This window comes from Sitodiplosis mosellana, unplaced genomic scaffold (genome assembly GCF_009176505.1).
Source record: "Sitodiplosis mosellana isolate CC-2019 unplaced genomic scaffold, AAFC_SMos_1.0 Smas_scaffold_38, whole genome shotgun sequence".
NCBI classification, from domain to species: domain Eukaryota; kingdom Metazoa; phylum Arthropoda; class Insecta; order Diptera; family Cecidomyiidae; genus Sitodiplosis; species Sitodiplosis mosellana.
Window position 1 is genome coordinate 781,164 of NW_022595280.1, and position 21,297 is coordinate 802,460.

At 35.6% G+C, this 21,297-nt stretch overlaps 1 protein-coding gene and 2 long non-coding RNA genes across 4 annotated transcripts; all 3 read right to left on the reverse strand.

Moving 5' to 3' along the window:
- Positions 1–8,080: 8,080 nt before the first annotated feature.
- On the reverse strand, positions 8,081–9,954 carry LOC129569510 (uncharacterized). The gene is made up of 3 exons (XR_008688044.1): positions 9,702–9,954; positions 8,716–9,622; positions 8,081–8,626 (listed from the first exon to the last, which is right to left on the reverse strand). It is a non-coding gene; the product is annotated as an uncharacterized LOC129569510 (long non-coding RNA).
- Positions 9,955–10,062: 108 nt separating this feature from the next.
- On the reverse strand, positions 10,063–14,960 carry LOC129569509 (uncharacterized). Of its 2 annotated transcripts, XR_008688043.1 has the most exons (5): positions 13,844–14,960; positions 11,375–13,747; positions 11,099–11,269; positions 10,747–10,833; positions 10,063–10,663 (listed from the first exon to the last, which is right to left on the reverse strand). XR_008688043.1 is itself a non-coding variant. In XM_055448362.1 (4 exons), the coding sequence occupies exons 2-4, from the start codon at positions 11,179–11,181 to the stop codon at positions 10,222–10,224; spliced, it is 612 nt and encodes a 203-aa protein (XP_055304337.1). In that variant the 5' UTR covers positions 11,182–11,269; positions 11,375–13,832; the 3' UTR covers positions 10,066–10,221. The 2 variants fall into 2 exon arrangements, 1 of the variants encoding a protein (XP_055304337.1); XM_055448362.1 differs by lacking the exon at positions 13,844–14,960 and having other exon boundaries at positions 10,066–10,663; positions 11,375–13,832.
- Positions 14,961–15,791: 831 nt separating this feature from the next.
- LOC129569511 (uncharacterized) lies at positions 15,792–21,297 on the reverse strand. Its single transcript, XR_008688045.1, has 3 exons — positions 20,383–21,297; positions 16,519–20,175; positions 15,792–16,453 (listed from the first exon to the last, which is right to left on the reverse strand). It is a non-coding gene; the product is annotated as an uncharacterized LOC129569511 (long non-coding RNA).

A 21,297-nucleotide genomic window follows, 5' to 3' on the forward strand; every position in this document is an offset into this window, starting at 1 on the left:
TCGACCACGCGCAACATGTTTGGCTTTTAAAGAGCATTGGCTGCATTTGGATGGTAAATAGGATATTAATTGCGGCGACACGTGTTGACATAGTGGATTTTCGTTGAAATTTACCAAACAAGTGCACGGCCCAAACCAACAACCCCCTCACACAAAAATCCGATTAATCGAAATGCATTTGAACATTTTAGCTGAATGATTCAAATGTGATTGCCATTCAGTGCAGGAAACCACAAATGGCCTTAAATTCAGCCAACTCTCTTGGATGCATTGCCGCGGCATTGAAAATATCACTCCAACTATGGCATTTATATAAATTGATAATGTGCATTTAAAATCGATGCTTTTTGCAAGCTAATAAATTTCTCACGGACCAATATGAATCAGACGATGAAAAATTCTCCCTCTTTTCATTTTCTCGCTGAACGAAACTGCAACTTCATTCTGCATTTATTGCAATTAAGTCGTTGCAAATGCGGCACTTAACAATAAAATAGTAGCCAGAACAGAATTAAGCCGCAAAAATGCCTTTTACTTTCCCAACAAAGAACCAAAATTGGATTATAAAGTCAATTCATCGTGCCAAACACAAAATAATAATAACGATAAAGACGTTACTCGTTTTTTTTTCATTCCATTTAATTCCATGGCAGCCGAACAGAAAAGTAAAAAAAAAATCATATAACAATAGCACACAATCAAAAGACCTTAATGTTGACGTGCGAATGGATGAGGCGGAAAAAAAAGGATAAAAGATTTGAAACATTTGAAAACAATGAAATCGCATTATTCTCTCTGTTCATTTGTGATCGCTTTCGATTTTTATTGCGAATTCGCAACGTCAATGCGCGTCGCAATCTCTTTTGAATTGATGCGCTCACAAGAACAGCCGTACGCGCACGTTTCACACAAGAACCAAATCAAAAACTGTTCAAGTTAAGGCTTCGTTCGTTCTGCTTTCAATGTCAACGTAAAAGATGATGAATTCATTGATTAATATTTGTGACGGACACAAAATGTTCCGCCATTTTTTCATTCGACGTTTTTAATGAATGTTTAGTTGGCGATGATAAGGCGAAGAAAACGGCGGACAACCTGCAATTTATTATATTTTGTGTGTTTGCTGGAATGTGCTTTTGCTGTTGTATCGGAAACAAAACGAAAAATACTACATATATGCTTCGGTCAAAAGACTTTTGGATGAGAACGCGAACGAGCGAGTCCGCGCGCATCATTGATGAAAGTCCCGTGGATTCTAAAGCCCGTTGATTTTTCGAAACGAAAATTACTAACGAATTTCTGTCCATTGCGAAAATGACCGACGAAACGATTTTATTTATTATGTCGAAGCCCGTAATAAAACATTGCAGCAACGTAGAAATTACAATGAGCCTGCAGCAATTACGCGTTAAAAAGCAAAATAAATGCACAAAATTCGTTTTGATCAATCTTTTCGAATGAAGGACACACACACACACACACAACAGATGCCACAGCCACAAAAGGTACCACAGAGATGATTTAATCGAACAAAAGTGCAGCTAAATATTGAACAATAAACAAACTGAATGGTCGTCGCTTCATTTTTTTATATCGTCGGTCGTCGCTCAACGACTGCAGCGCACAATGTTCTTTAAATCACCGGCTGTTTGATTAAATGTGCTGAATCAAAATTGGACAAACGGACATAAAAACTTACATTTAATGCACTAAATCGACCAATTCAACAACCAGAAATGACAGCACCAAAGACACGGTGAACATTTCTTGCACAAGCAGCCGTATGAAGTGGATATGTATTTTGTGTAGGATTATTTTGAAGCAGCTGTCGCTACATGTCGTTACGGAATGTCACTTGTCCTTCTATGAACAAAAAAAAAACAATAATTATTTTATAGACTAAACGCAATTATGCAAATTTTCAAGAGCATTGGTAATCTCCCAATTGCCATAATTATAAGCATTTTGCTCTTTATGACATGTATTTAAAGGATTAAAATTATCACCTATTTTTTTTTCAACAGTTTCTGTTTTGTTCATAAATTAAAAAATTGTTGAGTTTTCGATGAATGAGCCGGTCATTTCCTTTTTGAATGACATTACGAAGAAAGAAACGGTTTAACTCTCAATAAAAACGGATGAGAAAAGAGCGACTGCTGCTGTTGCGAAAGGAGTATTTCTGCATTAGCCAAATCATTCCTTTGGCTGATAGGTCTGTGCGATCATTCATCGGAATGATTTGCGATAATTTCGCTTTTTTTTCGTCGTCATTGTCTGCAAAATTGTCGAAAAAGGTAGGCAACGAAGCAAAAAAGGTGAAGATGTATTTTTAAAAGAAGTTCGTTCTCCTTCATCCCAAATAGCGAATGATGCATAGAATGTGTATGCGTATAATTGGGCTTGTAGCAGTTTTTATTCGTTTTTTGTTCGAAATTGAAATGAATGTAATTTTATTTAATGGAATGCAACTTATCTGGATTTAAATTGTCTCATTCAAGCGATTAAAGTTTGTTCGTGTTTTTCTTACGTGTGTATTGATCATTTGGTTGTTGCGTTGGCAGGGTTCATTGGTTGGGTTTGACGTTAAATTAATGTAATTACGATTGTTAAGCAGCAAATTTTACGCGTAAAAAACGAGAGAAGAGAAGAAAAAAAAAACGAACCAAAATGGCAGAAAATAAAAATCGTCGATTTCAGCCAACAAATAAATATATGAAATGTGTATTGGTCGTGTGGTCATTGAAATGGTAATGTTGGCCGTTTCGCGCGCTGAAAGGCGATCAAAAACCGATCAGTTGAAATAAAAATAAAGCATAAATCGAAACGTCCGCCCATGGAAAACATGCCGCGTTCATTATTCGTAAATGGCAACGGTTCATACTCTGAATAAGACGGAAAAAAAACTCTGAAATAAACTGAAAGCAAGAGAGAGAGAGAGAGAGAGAGAGAGAGAGAGAGAGAGAGCGAACGACCAAAGAGAAAAAAACAGATCAAACACACCCAGAAGGTGCTCATTGACTCAAAAATTAACCTTAATTCATGACTATAAAGAAAAATTTAATAATAAATAGAATATCGAGTTAATTTACATTAAAATCAAAAACATATCGATGCTCACGCATCACAAGATGCGAATGGAAAAGAAACCAAACGACCCGAAGGCATTTTGATTGACAAAAAGCAAATAAACATGCACGTATGTCGAGTGAGCGAGATCGGCATTTTGTGGTCGATTACCTTGGCACATCAATAGAATTGAGAGCACAAATGGCAAATAATGTACATTAAAATAATACATGACGACGACGGTGATCCACATGGCGTACTGTTATGAGCATGAAGCCAATGGAACACACACTGAACAATAACATTTCTTAACAATTATACTTGATTAACGATTTCAAATGCTCGTCAATTTCACTCGAGGAAAAAATATATAAATAATAATTGGAGTTTTCGCGCGATTCTCACATTTTCGAATCGGCATCGTTTCATTTTTGACATGACAATAACAGAGAAAAAGCCCTAATAGACGGAATTAAAGAAATCCAATGACACTGAAAAAGAGAAGGAGGAGAAAAAAAACGAACAAACAAATAAACGAAACGGTCAGATGAAGTAGCAATGCAAACAATAGAAAGAAAAACCTACCGTTGAACAATGCGAGTTTTTGGGCGTACGGACATCAATTGGGCAACTTTGAACAATGGTCACGAAATGCCGAAAATGCAAACAAATCGGAAAAAATACACAAAAAGTTAACCACAAGCGACCAAACGGTGAAGAAAAAAAGCACACACACACACACACACAAACAAATGATGGATAGGCGGTTTTTGTGTACATTACACTCCATTTGTTTGCCCTTCTGAGGTTGACTTCGAGCTGATTGGAGATTTATGTGGCTGAATGGAGTCACAATGGCCAATTTTTGTATTGGATTTAAGGGAAATTCCTTTTCACTTGATTTCTCCGTTGAAAAACACATCTCTTTATCTTCAACAAATTGTGGAATTTTTGGAGTATTCTTATAATTCTGAATGAAAATAAAAGGATAATTTTTTTTAATGCGTTATTAATGACGTTTATTACATGTGGATCATTTCTCATTGGAAATACTTTGAAAATTTTGAACATTTTGTACGCTCTTTGATTGGCTGCTATGGCATCAAGTGAGGATTTTCCACTGAATTACTTCTATAAGAAAGGAATGGCTCAAATCGTTCTATGCTTAGCGTACCAAAAGTCTTGCTGTCCAGCAAGCACCAGTGCTTAATCCATAGCTTTGGAATCGCACACATCTATGGCCTTTGACTCGGACACCACAAAAGATTTATACCATTTTGAACCCGAATAAAGTCAAAATTTAGCTCATGAAATGCTTTTCAATCATTCAAGTGGCTGACTTCGTCGCATTCAAAACGATGTTATTGCTACATTTTCCTGCTCAAGTCTCGGCATCATCATTAGAATACATGAAGTGGGCTTTTCTATTGAAATTGCGAAGTAGAAGAGAAAAAAAACACACAATGGCAATTGCTGTAAAGTGTGTAGGGCGCAACACCTCTTTTCTCAAAGTGGAAAACACAATAAACGGATTTAGTCGTACTCCACATGTTGTCATTGTAAGTGCGCGGCACCAAACATGTATATCTCTCTGTTTGTATTTAACCGCGTCGAATGAATGGCCCTTTAAACATCATTTGAATTGACGAGATGAAACTCACTTGAGCGCATTTTACGTTGAAGAATGCTCTTTTTATGTACCAAAATAAGCTGTGTGTACTTTCAATGCTTCCTACTTGTGATGCGTATGGTAATGATGATACAATCGGTGTCGGGCTCAGCCACCAGATCAAATGGCGATGTGCTACACATTTATGAATTTTATGATAAATTGATGTATGGCTTTTCCATCGCCCAGTCTCTTGACTTGAATACAAAACAAGTAAAAGGTGTCGAAACTGTGGCTACTTAACACACCAGGATTTTCTTTTTCTGATCCGAATCTCACTTGTGAGTAGTAACAGTATCGACAATTATCGTGATTATGGTAATTTATTCAATTGAATTTCGTTCACTGAAAAGAACGAATAGAAGAAAAAAAATGGAGAGAAAGAGAGTGAGAGAAATGAATGACTTTTTTTTCACTACTAACAATATCATTCCACTGTGCATTTCTATTCGATTAAATCAGTGTTAATCAGTATTAAATTCGACACTTGAAGCGGTAATTCAAACAATGAACAGAAGCATTATTTCCATTTGTATGTTTGCTCGTCCGCTCGTTTGCTCATTTTCATTCGTCTCTTTTAATTGCAGACGCTTGTGGAAGTGACCGCCGAATGCTCTAGAATAAAGAAAAACAGCGTATATGTCCTGTGGTGTCAAATTAAAAAGAAACGAAAACAATGCACAGAACCACATGTAATCCAATCCGCATCGATTCATTTTCCATACTGCCGACAACAATTACCTGGTTTTTAATTCGTGGCTTTCGAAAAGTTTCGAATCAATCATCGTTTCAATTAGAAAATCGATGGTGCAGTAAATTCTCTCCCCGAAAAAAAGGAACATACTTTGTGGTTTGAGTGTAGAGTCGAATTTGCGGCTTCCGGTAAAAAGCATATATACACTAACTAGGCAGGGGCCATGCTGTTGACGGCTGTGTCTCTCGCGTGTAAAAATCCAATAAAAATCACTCGAAGCCAAAAAAGTGATTTTTACGATGAAAACACACGTAACGAGCGATTTTGTTCATTGTGGTTTTATTTAAATTTTCTACGATTATTATGAACATCAAGTGCACTTAGGCCTGTGTGAGTGTGTGTGTGCGTTCCCTTGTGCCGGAGAGGTAGAAATTTGAAACCGTTTCACAAATACCACAAATTTCGCTCATTTTCACGTGAAATTTATGAACTGAAAAATCTTTATTTATTTTACTAATTTGCTATTGTGCCAACGGGCGGCACTCCGTTTAGCCGCTAGAGTAAGCGGTCGGAAAAAACGTATCGGCTTGCAGAAATTTTGTGCCCCAGCTAAACCACATCACTCAAGCTATTTCCGTATCAAGAATCTTGATTTAGGATTCAACTTTTTGTGTTTTTTTTAATTTTTTGTCCGATGAATTTTCGTGCTGAGATTCGATTTAATCAGGATATTTGATTTAAGACCAACCTACTTGCGATCAAGATTGAATTTGACAATCGAATTTAATCTTCTTGCTATATAATTGATTTAAAAACCTCAAGAAGAGTATATATAAAATAAGAATGAGTTCAATTTTATTTCAAAAACTTGATTTTTTCCGCTTGAACTTGGTTCGATGGAGCAAAAAACGCGGCAAAATAGCCGCTTTTCGAACGTGAAGGGCTTCTCTGGTGGTCCTGTCTGTTAATTTTCGTGACAAATGCCCAATTTTTGGATGATGAGTCAAAAAGACGTTCGAACAATGAATTCTCACATGTAAGCACATCTCAATATTATGATACCACGGATCACCAAAGACATAACGCAAAATGCAACAAAAAAATCGATCACGAAAATCACGAAATCAATACGTGTATCAGTTATGCACTCGATATCACATCGATTACATCATTTTTGTTTTGCCCTTTTTTTCTTGTTGTTTTCGACATATTTTTCGTCATCAAAATTCGATGATGGAATGAATGAAAACCGTTGCGACGCTGCAACAGACCCAAAAAGAAAAAAAACCAGCCAAAATAAGAAAAGGGTCACAAAAGAAAGAGTGAGGAAGAGATGGTAAATATGATGACAAAACTTTTGCACAACAAGTGTTACGCACTCATTTCACTAATGGTTTGAATTACACATTTATATCAAATCACAGTTTGATTTTTCTCGCTCTTTTTTTCTGCATGCAATCCGCACCCATTCGATGGGTATCTTCGGGCCATGTGTGTGTGTAATTTAAACCTTAAATTATGAAGTATTAATTTGTTTCTCAAGAGTGAATTCATGCGCATTGTACTCGGTTGCACCCAAGGCACAGAAACGCATCTGATTGTCACATTTCTGAAATTCTTTGATCATTTTGCAAACTGTTGTTTTCGAGGGGCATTTTTTTTCGTCTTATTCAAGAAAACCTGAATGAAGCTGAGAATATACGAAACGAGGCGATTGTGTTTCATTGCATTGAATGGGCAACTTGCCAATCGATATAAACGTTAAAAAAAAACGTATTCTAAAACAATCGAGCAACTCTTGGAAAATTAATCAAGCGCATGATGTGAATTCATCATTGGGAGTGCGAGTGTGAGTCGCTGGTCGTTGCATAGTTTTCAGTTGACTGTCATTTCATTGCTGCATTTTGTTTTTAAACAAAAATATTGAATTATTTAAAGATGATCGAATTACAACCACAAATGTGGACAGTATTTCGTACGAAATAAAATATATCGCCAGTTGAAATACATGTTTGTGCCGACAATACCAAAAAAAAAGAACAACGAAAACGAAATAGACATTGAGTCGCTTTGTGCTGGTGAACTTTGTTTTTTTCGGTGTGTTTCCAATCGCAATGAATGAAACGATAATCGAGGTAAATGGAGAACGCATACCGAACTGTTTCTGATCGAATTACTACGATAAAAAAGAACACATGAACCATCTCAATCAATCCAAATGGAAACCGTTAATTGGATCACCGCCTGGACGAAGCGAATACAATTTCTATGGGAACTATGTGTGAGTGTTCAATAGCACGTTTGTTGATCTCTTCAAATGGGCAAATTAGCAAGTGGCATTGGTACTGTTTGTTTTCGCATATCAAAAAGAATCGCATCGATCGAGAGGCGGACAAACAACCGCTAGTCGAATGAAGCCCAACTACACACATACTATTCATTCCATGGATAAATTGATTGAGAATCAAATGATTTGAATTCCGTTCAATGTGAGCTCGCATTGCTTCAACGTTAAAGATCAAAAGAACTCTTTTTTTAAAATTGAAGTAGCTCAAATTTCTTGGAATATATTTCAAAGTGATATATTTACAGTTCTAATCGACTCGATTTATGTTAAAGTTGAGTGAACTGGAAGTAAAACACTGAAATCATTTGCTGAATAATGAATATATTTTGGTTTATTTGGGAATGATTAAAAAGAAATTCGCGGAAACAGAAAAACATCTTATCGGTTTCAAATCTACGTGAAAAAAAATTCTTTTTAAAAGAGCGGGTATGGATCCAATTCCGGCCCATCGATGATTCGATGCCACAATTTCGTCCAGAATCCAACTCGTCTATTCAAATGCTTCTCCTCATCAACAAATTCAACCGGAAAATCTGGGTCGTTTTCTTCCTCCTCATATTCACTTGCATGTGCTTCAGCGCTTTCAACTTTGATTATTTCATCGCTACTCGGAGTTGTGGATCCAATCGCTTTTGATTCCAACATCTTCTGCGTTTCCCTTTTCTCATAGGGTTTGCACTTGACGTAATTTTCATATGTGTTATATCCACCTTTGTCATCCATGCAGCGCTGGAAAATTTCTTCACGTAAATCCGTTATTAGTTTTTGCTCTAAGACTTCCTTGTTTATCAATGTATTCGACTCCCTCCACTCCCTCCACTCCCTCCACTCATCCTCCACGGTGGGAATTCTATGGGAAACAATTTAGTGAAAAATGTCACTGTTGTTATATGTTCGACAGTAAAATTATTCAAGAAAAGTGAAACAGTGGTTACTAACTTATTTTCATCCAATGCTTTTGGGATTGTGAGTAAAAGCACGGGCTGCAGGAATAACTGTACGAATAATCCGACCACGATAATGTTCATCGATGTCATTTTCTTTTCTCTTCAATTTATTCTTCTTATTTTGAACAAATATTCAACTTTTATAGAATAAAAATATTTTCTCCGTCGTAGAAATTAGTTCACGTTTACACTTCACTCCGCACAAGTTGAAAGTATTGTGAGTACAAGTCGTTGTTTCTCGGAATGGCGAATGGAAAGCAGTGATAAGAAGCTGGTGAACACAATTCAGCTCGACACTTTATCAATGAAAGATTAACCTTTGTTTTGATTTTGCGCCACAGTTTATTCAATGAACAGTTGATAGCTTCATGTCAATCAAATAATCATTTCTCAATGCAAACGGAATTTCGCTATTCTATTCAATGTTACAATATTATCACTTATTTTGTTTTATTCAAAAGTTTATTTATTTGAAAAATAAAAAACGTCTCTAGACCTATTTGCATCGTGAATCATCGTCTTCATTTGGATTTTTTCGGGTTTTCAATTGTTCTTTCGCTTTCTTTTCCTTACTAAGAAGATAATCCGAAAACGTTGTGACAGATTCAATATCAGTATCATCCTTCTCGAACCTAATGATTTTTTCGGTTTGTGATGCAACCGAGCCCAACGGCTCTAATTCGGCCACATCTGGAAATACGATGCCGGACGCGAATTTGCAGAATAAGTAATCGTTGGACTCAACGCCAGTTTTCCATACATTAATTATGCAATCATTAAATATTTCATAGGTGCTCATTTGTTGTTGTCTTTTCTTTCGGTTTATAATCGTATCTGTGGGATTTTCATCCATTTGCTAGTGGCCATCAGTACCATGTAATTCTTGTATGTTTGGGTCTCTAAAAAGAGTGTTTCAAAATTGTTTCAATTGTTCGTGCAAAGAGAGTTTGGAAAGAAATAGAAATGAATTAAACAAACCGTTGTCCAGTAGCAGCTTGAAGTGACAACTGCACATATAACAACACCAGCGTTCCGATTACAAAAAACTTTACCAACTTCATTTTAATTCAATTGTTTTTGTATTTAAAATTAGATATTTTCATTCGATTTTTCGCATTTATTGAAATTTTTCGATTTTTGTTTTGAAAATTAACAATTCAACACAAATTAATGAGAGGTTTGCTAGCGCACTTCTTCAGAACGGAAGCAACAATCAACAAATGAGACGATTGTTGTCGTCCATCAATATTTGTAGCTATATTTAATTCAAAAGGATGATAAGAAAGTGAACAGAATACATGACCTCAACTATCAGCGAATGTTTGACCTTATTTTATACAAATGAGAACGATAGCTTCGAGCCAATTTCAAACATTTATTGAATTCATACAATTGTAATCGTTTGTTACAATGTCTTTGTTTTGTCAAACCTTGCTTATTATTAATAATTTTTTAATTTTTCGCGTGAAACTAATCGACATCTCTTTCTTCATAATCATCATTTGAAATCGTAATCTTGTTCTTGATAATCAACACCCTTTTCTTGATTGGTTTGATCTTTTTCACGACTAACTTGCATGTTCAAGTCATGATTTCTGAATTTTTTCATAAGTTCTTCGTTGCTATCCACTCTTTCTGGATCGCCTATTTTAATTTGTTCGTCAGAATCTAGGGCGTTTATTTCAATCGATTCGTGTGCAACCGTTTCCAATTCAACTTCATCTGAGAATTTTTTACCGAACCATCCTTTGCAAAATATGTATTCACTAAAGTGATATTTTCCATTTCCGAATTTGCCTCTCATTACATCTCTCATGCATTTATCAAAAAAATCAACCTTGTGGCCGGATTCTGTTGGTCCTATGTCAATTATGCCTTTGGAAAGGTCGAAACGGAATATGGGAATTTCGATCTGGTCGCTTGGTTCTGTTGTCATTGACCTAACACAAAACGATTGGTGAAAGAGAGAGAGAGAGAAAATGTTGAGTGAAAAGTTTCTCTTCATAATGGAATTTATACGAACGAATCTTCCGATGAGTCGGATGGAATCATATCGTTTCCCTCTTCCATAGCATGCAGTTGATTTGATAAGGCTGACAATTGCTCAAGTCTATAGTTTGTTGGAGAAAAATATTGTTTTATTATAACAATTTAAAAAGACTAAATTTATCAGAGAAAACTATGGGATATTTTTATTCAGATGGCATAGAAATATCACATAAAAATATCCAATATTTTTTAACTCTGAACATTGGTCGTGGTAAACGTTGAACGCAACGCGAGAAAAATATTGGATATTTTTATGCGATATTTCTATGCTATTTGAATAAAAATATCCCATAGCATTGTGTGAAATTTATTTAGTGTGTACCAACTCGTCTTTTGTATATCCTTGAAGTGATGGCGGCAGAAGTGATAGTATAACTATTTCAACTACTAATAGTTTAAAGGATGCCATTCTTCATTAGAAACTCTTCACATTAATTTGACTTTGTTTGCCGCGATTAATTTTTAAATTTATTTCTGATTTGTTTCTGTTATTTTTGCTAAATTCAAAAAATTTCAAGAAAAAATATGAATAATTACTAAAATTGCAACAATATAAACGGCTTTTTTTTTTGCTAAAACAGAAGGAATGATTAAGCAAATACTTTTTTTATTCCACGAAGCTCAACTCCAATGCCAGCTTATCAAGCCAAACGAATGTTTGATGTCGATTTCATTTTGAGTCTGAAATATATAAAAAGGAGGCAACTTCAAGTCAATTCCATTCGAGAACATACATTGTGTCTGTCAACGAACACAATCATTGGTTGTGTTTACTTTGTAATGTTGGTGTGTTATCAAACAGTTTCGATTGAATGAAAAAGTTATCAGCTGATACCAATGAATCGATAAATGAACCACTCTTATCGGGTGGTTGTGATTGTGCTTGTGCTTATCTGATAGGTTTGGCCAAATCTGAACACGCTTCAATTCTGAAGAAAACAACAAAATTGTGTTTGCTGTGCAATGTTTTGGTTTTATTTTTTATGTAACAAAACAAAATTGAACATCAATGTTTCACTCAAAGATCTTGAGATGAAGGCTATGTACAAACAAAATTCGTTGAAATATAGCACTGTTTTCAATTGGAGTAAATTCTTAGTATCTACCTATGTTAAGTATTCAATGAACTAATTCATAAAAAAAACTTCGCGTGGAAGTGTAATCGGCGTGTTATCCAATTAAAAATGTAATTGAATAGTGTATGATGTGATTGTAGGTGTCATGAAAGCTTTGTAATAATCTCAACGTGGTGTATTCAACAGAGTCCAATAGTTAGCTGATAAACCCTGTCATAAATTGAACTGATTTCTTCACGTTCAGGATTGTCTACACTATGCATCGGCTGTCGAAATTGTTTTAATGTGGTCCGTTGTCGATCTTCCCGATGCTCCCGATGCTTTCGATGCTCCCGATGGTCTTGACGGCCACGACTATCCCGTTTCTTCGGTACTTTAGTCGGTTCTGGTTTTTCTTGTGACATTTTCCCTTGCATTTCCCTCTCTGCTATGCAGAACACAAGAGCATTAAATAATTCGATTCCATATTTTACGATGGCTTGAACGCATTCTTCAAATTCTGGGCTCATCGGTCTACTCGTTGGAAGTGGTTTGGCTATATAATCATATAGCTCAGAGTTCGCAGCAATAAATTGTGGATCATTAGTCGGCAGTTTGTACTCTTTCAAATATGAATCCACATATGGATCATAAAAATTTCGATGCTTGAATGCACTGAAAAAGAAGATTATTTGAAGTGGGTATAAGTTTGAATGTGCAAAAGACATTTTATCAAGTCAAGTGGTTTTATAATAGGTTTACTCGCAAATTTACTCATAGCTTTTGTTTATTGGTTTGGTCATTAGTCTGGTGGCAGATTTAATCGTAGGTTTTGTTGAAACGGCGGGCAATTGCAATGAATATGGCACAAATGTGAGAACAAACACTGTAGCTAATGAAAACCTCATCGCTACTTCACACAGACAAAATGATCACTATTTCAATTCAATTTATTTACGTTGAACTATATTGATTTATTGCGCAAGCAAATTTTTTGACACGCAAATTCTTGAAACAGAAATTCCTTTGGAATTCATATAATTGTGACACAGTTATCGATTCAAGATTATTGTTGACTAATGACACAAATGTCACGCTATTTTGCAATATGGGGCAATATTCATTTGATAATGATCTGATTAACTCAAAATGTGACCAGAATTTTCGCAACCAGGCAATGTCCCATTCATCCTCAGACTTCAATGGATGCCAGTGCTTGAAAATAAAACTAGCTTAATCTTCTCTCATCAACATAATTGAAATTGTCACACGTGCGATGCTTTTTCAGTCGTTTTGAGAAAGTGCGAAAAATCGTTGAATTGAGATAGAAAATGATGAACCAACTACGTCAAAATGAGAAGATAAAGCCAACTTTGTTTTACAATCGATATTTTGAAGCCAGTCTATGTGATATGTGCTTGTTTGTTTCGAGAACGTGATTTTAAAACTGAGTCAGTGTTTTTCATTTGCCCCCGCATTCGCTTCGTTAATGGAAAGAATAATCTCATTCACTTTTTTGCGTATGAATTTATTGAACTCGCTCCCATTATCTCCATTTATCATTGCCCAATCCCCGCCAATAGTCTTCTAAAGCTTTGCCCACTTCATGCAACGAAATGATAATATGGAAATGGCATATGTGAATCCCATCTCGAGCTACCCATGGCATTCCAATAATCGGTTGCTTTCGCCACTTTTTCTTTGGTTGTATCGACGCCCTTGTGAATCTGAAACTACCAAAACGGATTTGGCACATGTGAACTGTACTTGTGCGTATTTCTATGATTGGCCCTGGAAGACTGTTTATTAGACGATCTATAGGATGATCTATTGGATGATTTAAACGATGGCCGGTAAGATACAAAGGATGGTTTGTAATCGTCTGTGTGTCGAAGACTTGCCAGCATAACATTGTTATAGCTAAAATTCGAAACAAATCAGACACCGAAAATGGCAATGTGAATTAAAATGTGAATAATTATTGGAATTTTTCCAAAAATAAATAAAAGCGTTTACATTTGTCTAGCGGGTGTATCTTCCAATGTTGGTTGTAGATGCAATGCTACCACTGCAACAACGATCAATCGCCTTAGCGCCACCATCTTATGTGATTGCACATTTATTACAATCTATTTCCACACCGATAAGACCGAAATATTTACAGACAATCGAAACGAAAACAATATGTGCGTCTATTGGCACACACGTTGTAAAACTAATGAAAAGATTACGGAGCAAGTGAGCGAAGTGACTTCTGAGCGAAGCTGCGCATAATCGTTTACATATTTTGTAGAGATCATTTGTATTCAACGGTGAAAAAAATATCACACCGAGAAGAGCTGTGCTAAGTAATCGCAGTAGTCGCCAGCGTGTGTTATGTATCGCACATATTATGTAGTCAACTGTTGTGATATTATGTAGATAAATGTAGTTTGAGCTGTTCTTCACGTTTCTAGTCCCTTCTTGAATATTGTTATTGTTTGATAAGTTCAAGAGTTATAAACTGTTGTTTATGGTCAGTATTACACACATTTAATCAGTGTCCAAAAAACGGAAACGAACTAAAATGAATCTACATTTTGTATGTGATATGAAAATATTGTATACGATTGTTGGTTGTTTGTATAGCAAATCGTGATCGACAATCATCCATTAATATTGAAATTCTAAAGCGACGAAGAAGAACTTAACAAAACAAATTGATTCAAGAAAATTTTTTTTCCTTCATTCGCAGAAGTGCTCAATAAACATTGAATAATTTCAACAAAGCCAATGCCAAAAATGATACACTCATACACTCAACCAATTTTGTCCAGATATTACGTTTTTGCACCAGATTGCATTGGAAACTGCACTACCACTCGTACGAAAATGGAATTTATTATCATCACAATTTAAAAAAAGGTCGAATAATCCCATGTTTTTGATTCTATCTAACAGTGTTGACCGCCATCGAAAAGAAAACGGAATTTGATTTGTCAATGAATCGTTCTTGCGCGTTAAAAAGATTCGTCTATACGTTTTGATTTCGAATTTTGGTGCGTTTTTTTTGGCTTGTTCCTTTTTTCTCTGTTCTTTTTTTTTTCACTTTATAGTCATTATGGAAAAATCGTCGTTCCGTATAGTGTTCGACGTTTGCGACACTAAAACCAAATAACACATCGGTCAATAAGTCCCGAGCCTAACCACCGTATGGCGCCACTAATGAAATATCCACATGATTTTTCGAAAGTACCAACCTTCAAAAGATTACTGTCAAAATTTCATGACATTTGGACTATTATTTACCTAGTTACAGTGGTTTAAGTGACGCTACTTTTGTAATTTTCAAAACAATGGATTCAAAGCAATTCAGTCAGCTGAATGGACAGAAGCCGGTGGAAGTCGACCAAAGCGCCCAAAAACACAAAAGTCAGCTGGCAAGGTTATGGCCTCAGTATTTTGGGATGCGCACGGAATAATATTCATCGACTATCTTGAAAAGGGAAGAACCATCAATAGTGAATATTACATAGCATTGCTAACGCGTTTGAAGAAGGAAATCGCCAAAAAAAGGCCTCATATGGCAAGGAAAAAAGTGCTCTTTCACCAAGACAATGCACCGTGTCACAAGTCGATGGTTACGATGGCCAAACTGCATGAATTGGGCTTTGAATTGCTTCCCCACCCGGCTTATTCTCCAGATCTGGCCCCCAGTGACTACTGGCTTTTTGCCGATCTCAAAAAAATGCTCCAGGGAAAAAGATATGGCTCGAATGAGGAGGTGATTGCCGAAACTGAAGCCTATTTTGAGGCCAAGGACAAATCGTTCTACAAAACTGGTATCGAAAAGCTAGAAAGGCGTTGGAATGATTGTATCACTCTAAAAGGGGACTATGTTGATGAATAAAATTGAATTTTGGCAAAAAAATGTTGTTTTCCTACTTAGGCTCGGGACTTATTGACCGATGTGTTACTTCTCCCGCTATCATCCCAAACGGACCACCAGCAATACCACCCAGGACACCAGCTGTCGTTCTGACGATTACCGTTACAGCATATCCAAGTTTATCGTTTCCCAAATCCCACCAAAAATCGGTTGCAACATTTTTAACTCCATCGTAGGCTAGGGGTATTTCTCACACAAACAATCTGAACAAATGTGCAAAAATGTTTATTATTTCTTCTTTTTTATTGAAATTGTAAGAAAATGTACTGAAATAACGATATTGCTTGAATAAAAGTGTTCTGGAAGTAGGTTTTAGTGGATCTCAAGATGGACCAGATCCGGTTTGACAATGCCCTGGCCCATCCTGAAGATCCACTTCCAGAACCGGGAGCAGTTCTGAACAATCCTTGAGATCCACCAAAACCCACTTCCAGAACACATGTTCAGTGTAAATGAACATTTATTTACACGAATTGATAAAAATTGATCGAATCGAACCGAACGGAAGAAATTTTTCAAAATTTATAAGAATTCATTCATTCTTTTCGTGAGAAATGCCCTAGTCGTGGGCTTTGTTCTGCCAATATAAAGGGTCCACCTTCTGAACATTTCTATCATCAGTTCCATAGGATGTTCGATAATGGTCCCTGCTATAGTCGTTTGTATGTTGAAGGCTTTCTAGCATCACATTGTCATGGCTAAAAAGGAAATTAAAAACGAAGTAACGTTTACAGTTTACACAAAAATGGTCATTTTTACCTACATTTGTTCAGTGGATGCTTGTAGCGATGGATGTAAATGCAATGCCATCATTGGAACGATGAGCAATCTTTCTAACATCGCCATCTTATCTAACGCCACGTGTAATATATTTGTTTCACACTGATAAATCAAAGTCGTCCAAGACATTGATACGAAATAAACACAATGTTTACGTCTATTAGGCACAAAGGTTGTAAAACTAATGAAAATATTATGGAATGAATGACTTCTTAACGGCGTGGTAGACGGTGGTGAATAATCATCTATATTTGCTATATAAACAATTCACATTTATATTGATATTGATATTACAGGAAATCGTCACACAAAATAATCGTACATGAATTGTCACCCGTTCTACATACGTATCAAACTTATTACGTAGTCCACTGTAACAGTATGTGGGTTTCCCCGAGTTCGAAGGCAATTATAATCAAATTCAATGTTTTCGATTCTTACATTCAAAGTTTAATATATTCTAATTGATTGATAAGCTCTAGAATCGTTGAAACATTGAAGAATGTTTGAAGTATGTACTATGACACCTGAAGATAGCAAACGTACAGTATATGCGCTACAAATGCCTCAATAAAGAACCAATATTTAATTCAGCAAATGATTGTCATTTCAATCGAAATCGAAGTAATATCCACATGAACTAAAAAAAATGCACATCAAACACTCAATATTAAGAATCGTATTAAATGAATACCTAATTCTTCCAAATGAGTTATTACATCGGCCGGAAATGAGATTTGAATCTTTACAAAACCATTTTCATCATTTCGGGAAAGTTAAAGAGTGACAATGAATCTCAAATGGCTCAATTTTTTCGAGCCCAAAATTTCTCATTGTCACTTTTTTTTTCTTCAGCATTTTTGAAACAAAGAAACATTCAAATCACTTGAATTTACTTTTTCTTCCGCTGCAAAGCATTTGTATGTTTTCAGTGTTCTTCACATAAATTGATGTTTGGAATGATTTTCGGATAGGTATTTAAATTCCACTAAATATGCTTACACTTCATTTGTTTGAACAACCAAATTACATACATCGACCACGAAGGTAAACAAATTGTGGCAAGAAAAGAAATTCCGTCTAATGGGTGTAATAGCCATACAGAATGAGAGAGAAAAAGAACCTTATAAATTGTATTTCCTGTTTGATTACGCCAAGCGCTCATTTTCAGTTTTTTTCTTCGTCTTTTTGAACTAACAACAATAAAAACAAATTATGACGATTGCCGAAATTCTCACATGCTCGATCCCCAAATCGAAATTATATGAAACCGAACAATAAATGCGCTTCGGTCATTTTCCACGTCCCAATCAAACAAACTAATTGAAGCAATGAATTATATTATCTAATTTTTATTAATGGCATATAATATCTGTTGATGTTTGATTCTAATCTTCAGCACTATGAATTTTAAAGAAAGAAAGTGAAAAAAACGAGCAAACAACAAAATTACGTGGAACAATCAACGACGGCAACTAGATCAAAAACAAAAGAGAAAAAAAATGATCTGAAATAAATTGCAAAGTTCTAAGTTCCCATACATGATTAACGCTTGATAAATTTACCAACGGCTTACTAATTTGAAGCTTCATCAACGACCAAGGTGATTTAAGTAGAACAAAATAGATATTATTTTGTCATTGACATACGTTGATTTTGCTCTTGGGCTTAAAAATAGCCGCTAACGTTCAATTTTCTCTCCATACATTGAATTCGTTAAAAAAAATGATTCAAATTTTCATTAAAACTAAGAAAAAAATGTTTGTATTCAAAGAATACGTATATTCGCCTATGTGCAATATTCGAGGCAAATTCCAAACCGCAAAATTCAAATGAATGTATCGACGTCTTACTCATCAAAATACAAACAAAATTGGTTTGTTTGGATCATGCATGTTTCTCTTGTGCATTGTATCATATTCATAATCGTTTCTATCCAAGCAAATTGTTTACGTCGTGTGTGCGATGTGCGTATAGTCTGTATAGTGGCATTAAGAAGTCGTTAGAGCTTCGCTTTGTTATTGTTGTTGTATCCACAATTCCAAATACACTGTTCGCACTCTGTCGGAATGACAGTCAAATGCCAGCACACGCATACAAGCACCAGCTGAACTCATGCTGAATTCATTGACTGCCGCTACAACATCATAGCACATTACACAGACGTAATAGCCGGTCCCATACAGACACATTACAAATGTTCTTCTTCGGTGTGCGTGTACTTCTGACATTTGGTATGACAGCGACTGGCCGACAACAATTATTATACGTTGACGTGTGCTTCGATTGTTAGAGATAAAGAAAACTGTGTGTAAATTTATTATCGTAAAAACCGAAACGATTTGAAACGTGTTAAATTTTTATTTGTTCACCAAATGAACTAAACGTTGTGTGAAAGAGTAGATTGGCCTGAATAAATGAAGGTGCCAGTATAATTTAAACAGAAGTTTGCTTATACGATTTTGGCTCACATGTTACACTTTCATCTGATCGAATCAAAATCATTCTGTGCCAGTGTTGCGATTATTTTTAGTTGAATTTTTAATTAGTTTTATGGTAAACCATTTGAAGTACGTGTCGTACTTGGTGTCGCGTCTCTGCAGTTCACTGAGAATTTAATTATATTTTTTTTTCAACAGCCGGCACACACACACAAAATGAAGACAATCATGGTATATTTTTCGGTATTAGCCTTCGTTTTATTTGCCAGTTTCATGGTCACAGCTCAAGACTTTGACCAAGTTCCACCGATGATCGATGAAACACACAAAGCCGCTGATTCCAGGGCAGTGAAATGTTTAGGTTTGTTCTATTTTGCTCAAATCATTCCAGTGAACTATGTGTTACAGTCCAGTTTGAGACAGGTCAATAACCAGTTTTAATCGGTGTTCCCGCTTTATTCTGTTTACAGTGTGCAAAGCTACGTTAGATGAAATGCTCACAGACATCAGTAAAGTGGATCCAAAGAAAACGGTCGAAATCGGTGGCTATAGTCTGGATACAGCTGGCAATGCTCGTAAAAAATTCGTACAACTTTCGAAATCAGAAACCTATTTAACCGATCTGATGGAAAGCATTTGTAAGTACACCATTTGATTGACACATATCGCAATATCAGTGAAACTAGAATCTGTGAAATCAAAATATTTCGTTCACATTTCAATCAGGTGATAAATTGGATGATTATGCTAAGGCACGTTACAAATCGAATGGCAAATTGACAATAATGAAATTGACTACACCAGATGGTGGCATGAATCCAGAAATGAGCTCCGTTGATTTCATTCAGGACGGTGATTTGAACAAGAGCTTGAAGCATTTTGTGAGTTTCTTTTTATTTTTAACAAGCAACTTGAGGAAAAAATCAATCGTTTTTTATGTTCGAATGGTGAATTTGTGAATAACGAATATTTCGAATATTTCCATCATTGCAGTGCTTGGAAGTGTTGGAAGACCATGAAGATGATGTACTTAAGTTGTTGCAGCAAGAGAAAATTTCCGATGATATCGATATTGAACTGTGCACCGTAGCCGCCCATTACTGTGATGATGTGTTACCAGAAGGTGAATACGTACTCGAAGAACACGAAGAGCTCTAAAAGCAATTCCGAATGCTGTCCCATAGCACATTCAATTCCATCTAAAATCAAAAAAGAAATATATTATTTCGTGAAACGACACATCACTTTATCGTATTCTAAATTTTAAAACCATCACAATCTTTTTATGTGCAACGAACAAAGCAACGATTTTAAAACGGATTTTAATTAAAAAAAAATTAATGTTGTTTGAAATCATAGCAAGTTGTTTTTTTTTTGTAATAATCCCGTTTTTGTACCGTACTTACCTAAAGAGGGAATTCTCAGACAATTCAACAGAAAGGTGAGTTTGAACTTCGGCGCCAACTTGAGTATAAATCCATTTCTGAATCTTTTTCTTGAGATGCAATCATCAAATTTGGAGCACCAAGTTAAAGACTTAACAATTATTTATTCAATGTTTTACAAATTAGAAATTCATTGCTTTAAACCATTCATTTATATGAATTAAGAAATTCGTACACGGATTTAAATGCAGCAAATTTTGGAACAGGTAATAATATCTTTGTTTTAAATTATTTGAAGAATATCACTGGTTCTATCATAAAATTGAATGACATCGTTATCTCCCTCGTCCCTGTCTCCACCAAAATCATCACCAAAATATCCACCGAAATCTCCACCAAGATTTCCGGCAAATGAAACATCTCCACCGCCATATGATATTTTCTTGGCCGTGCCTTTTGTTGCTGGTGGTCTATCATGAATTGGTACATCAATTGGCCATTGGGTTGTTTGTTTAACATATCCTTGTAATTCTTCTATACACGACAAATATTTATTAAAGTCGAATCCATCGATTAAAATAAAGTTCTGCTCATTTATTTTGGAATCGTTCTATGGTACATATTATTTGTTTAAAGTTACTGTCAATCACTTTACATCACCACATAAATCTGGCAGCTGATTTTTTTCCCACAAATTTTTTCACTATCGAACACTCAAACGCTTTCAATTGACAGTCACAATGAACTAATTGATATGAATTTCGGTTGCTGTTGAAAAGTGGGCTCAGATTTGCCACACAATTATGATAGAAAACTGTAAAATCGCTTGACCTTTTATTCGTCGGCTTATCAACAACAGATTACTCACTTTGTATGCAAATTTGAAATGTGACGAAAAAACATGTCTCCGTTGATCATTTGTAGGCTTTTACAGAT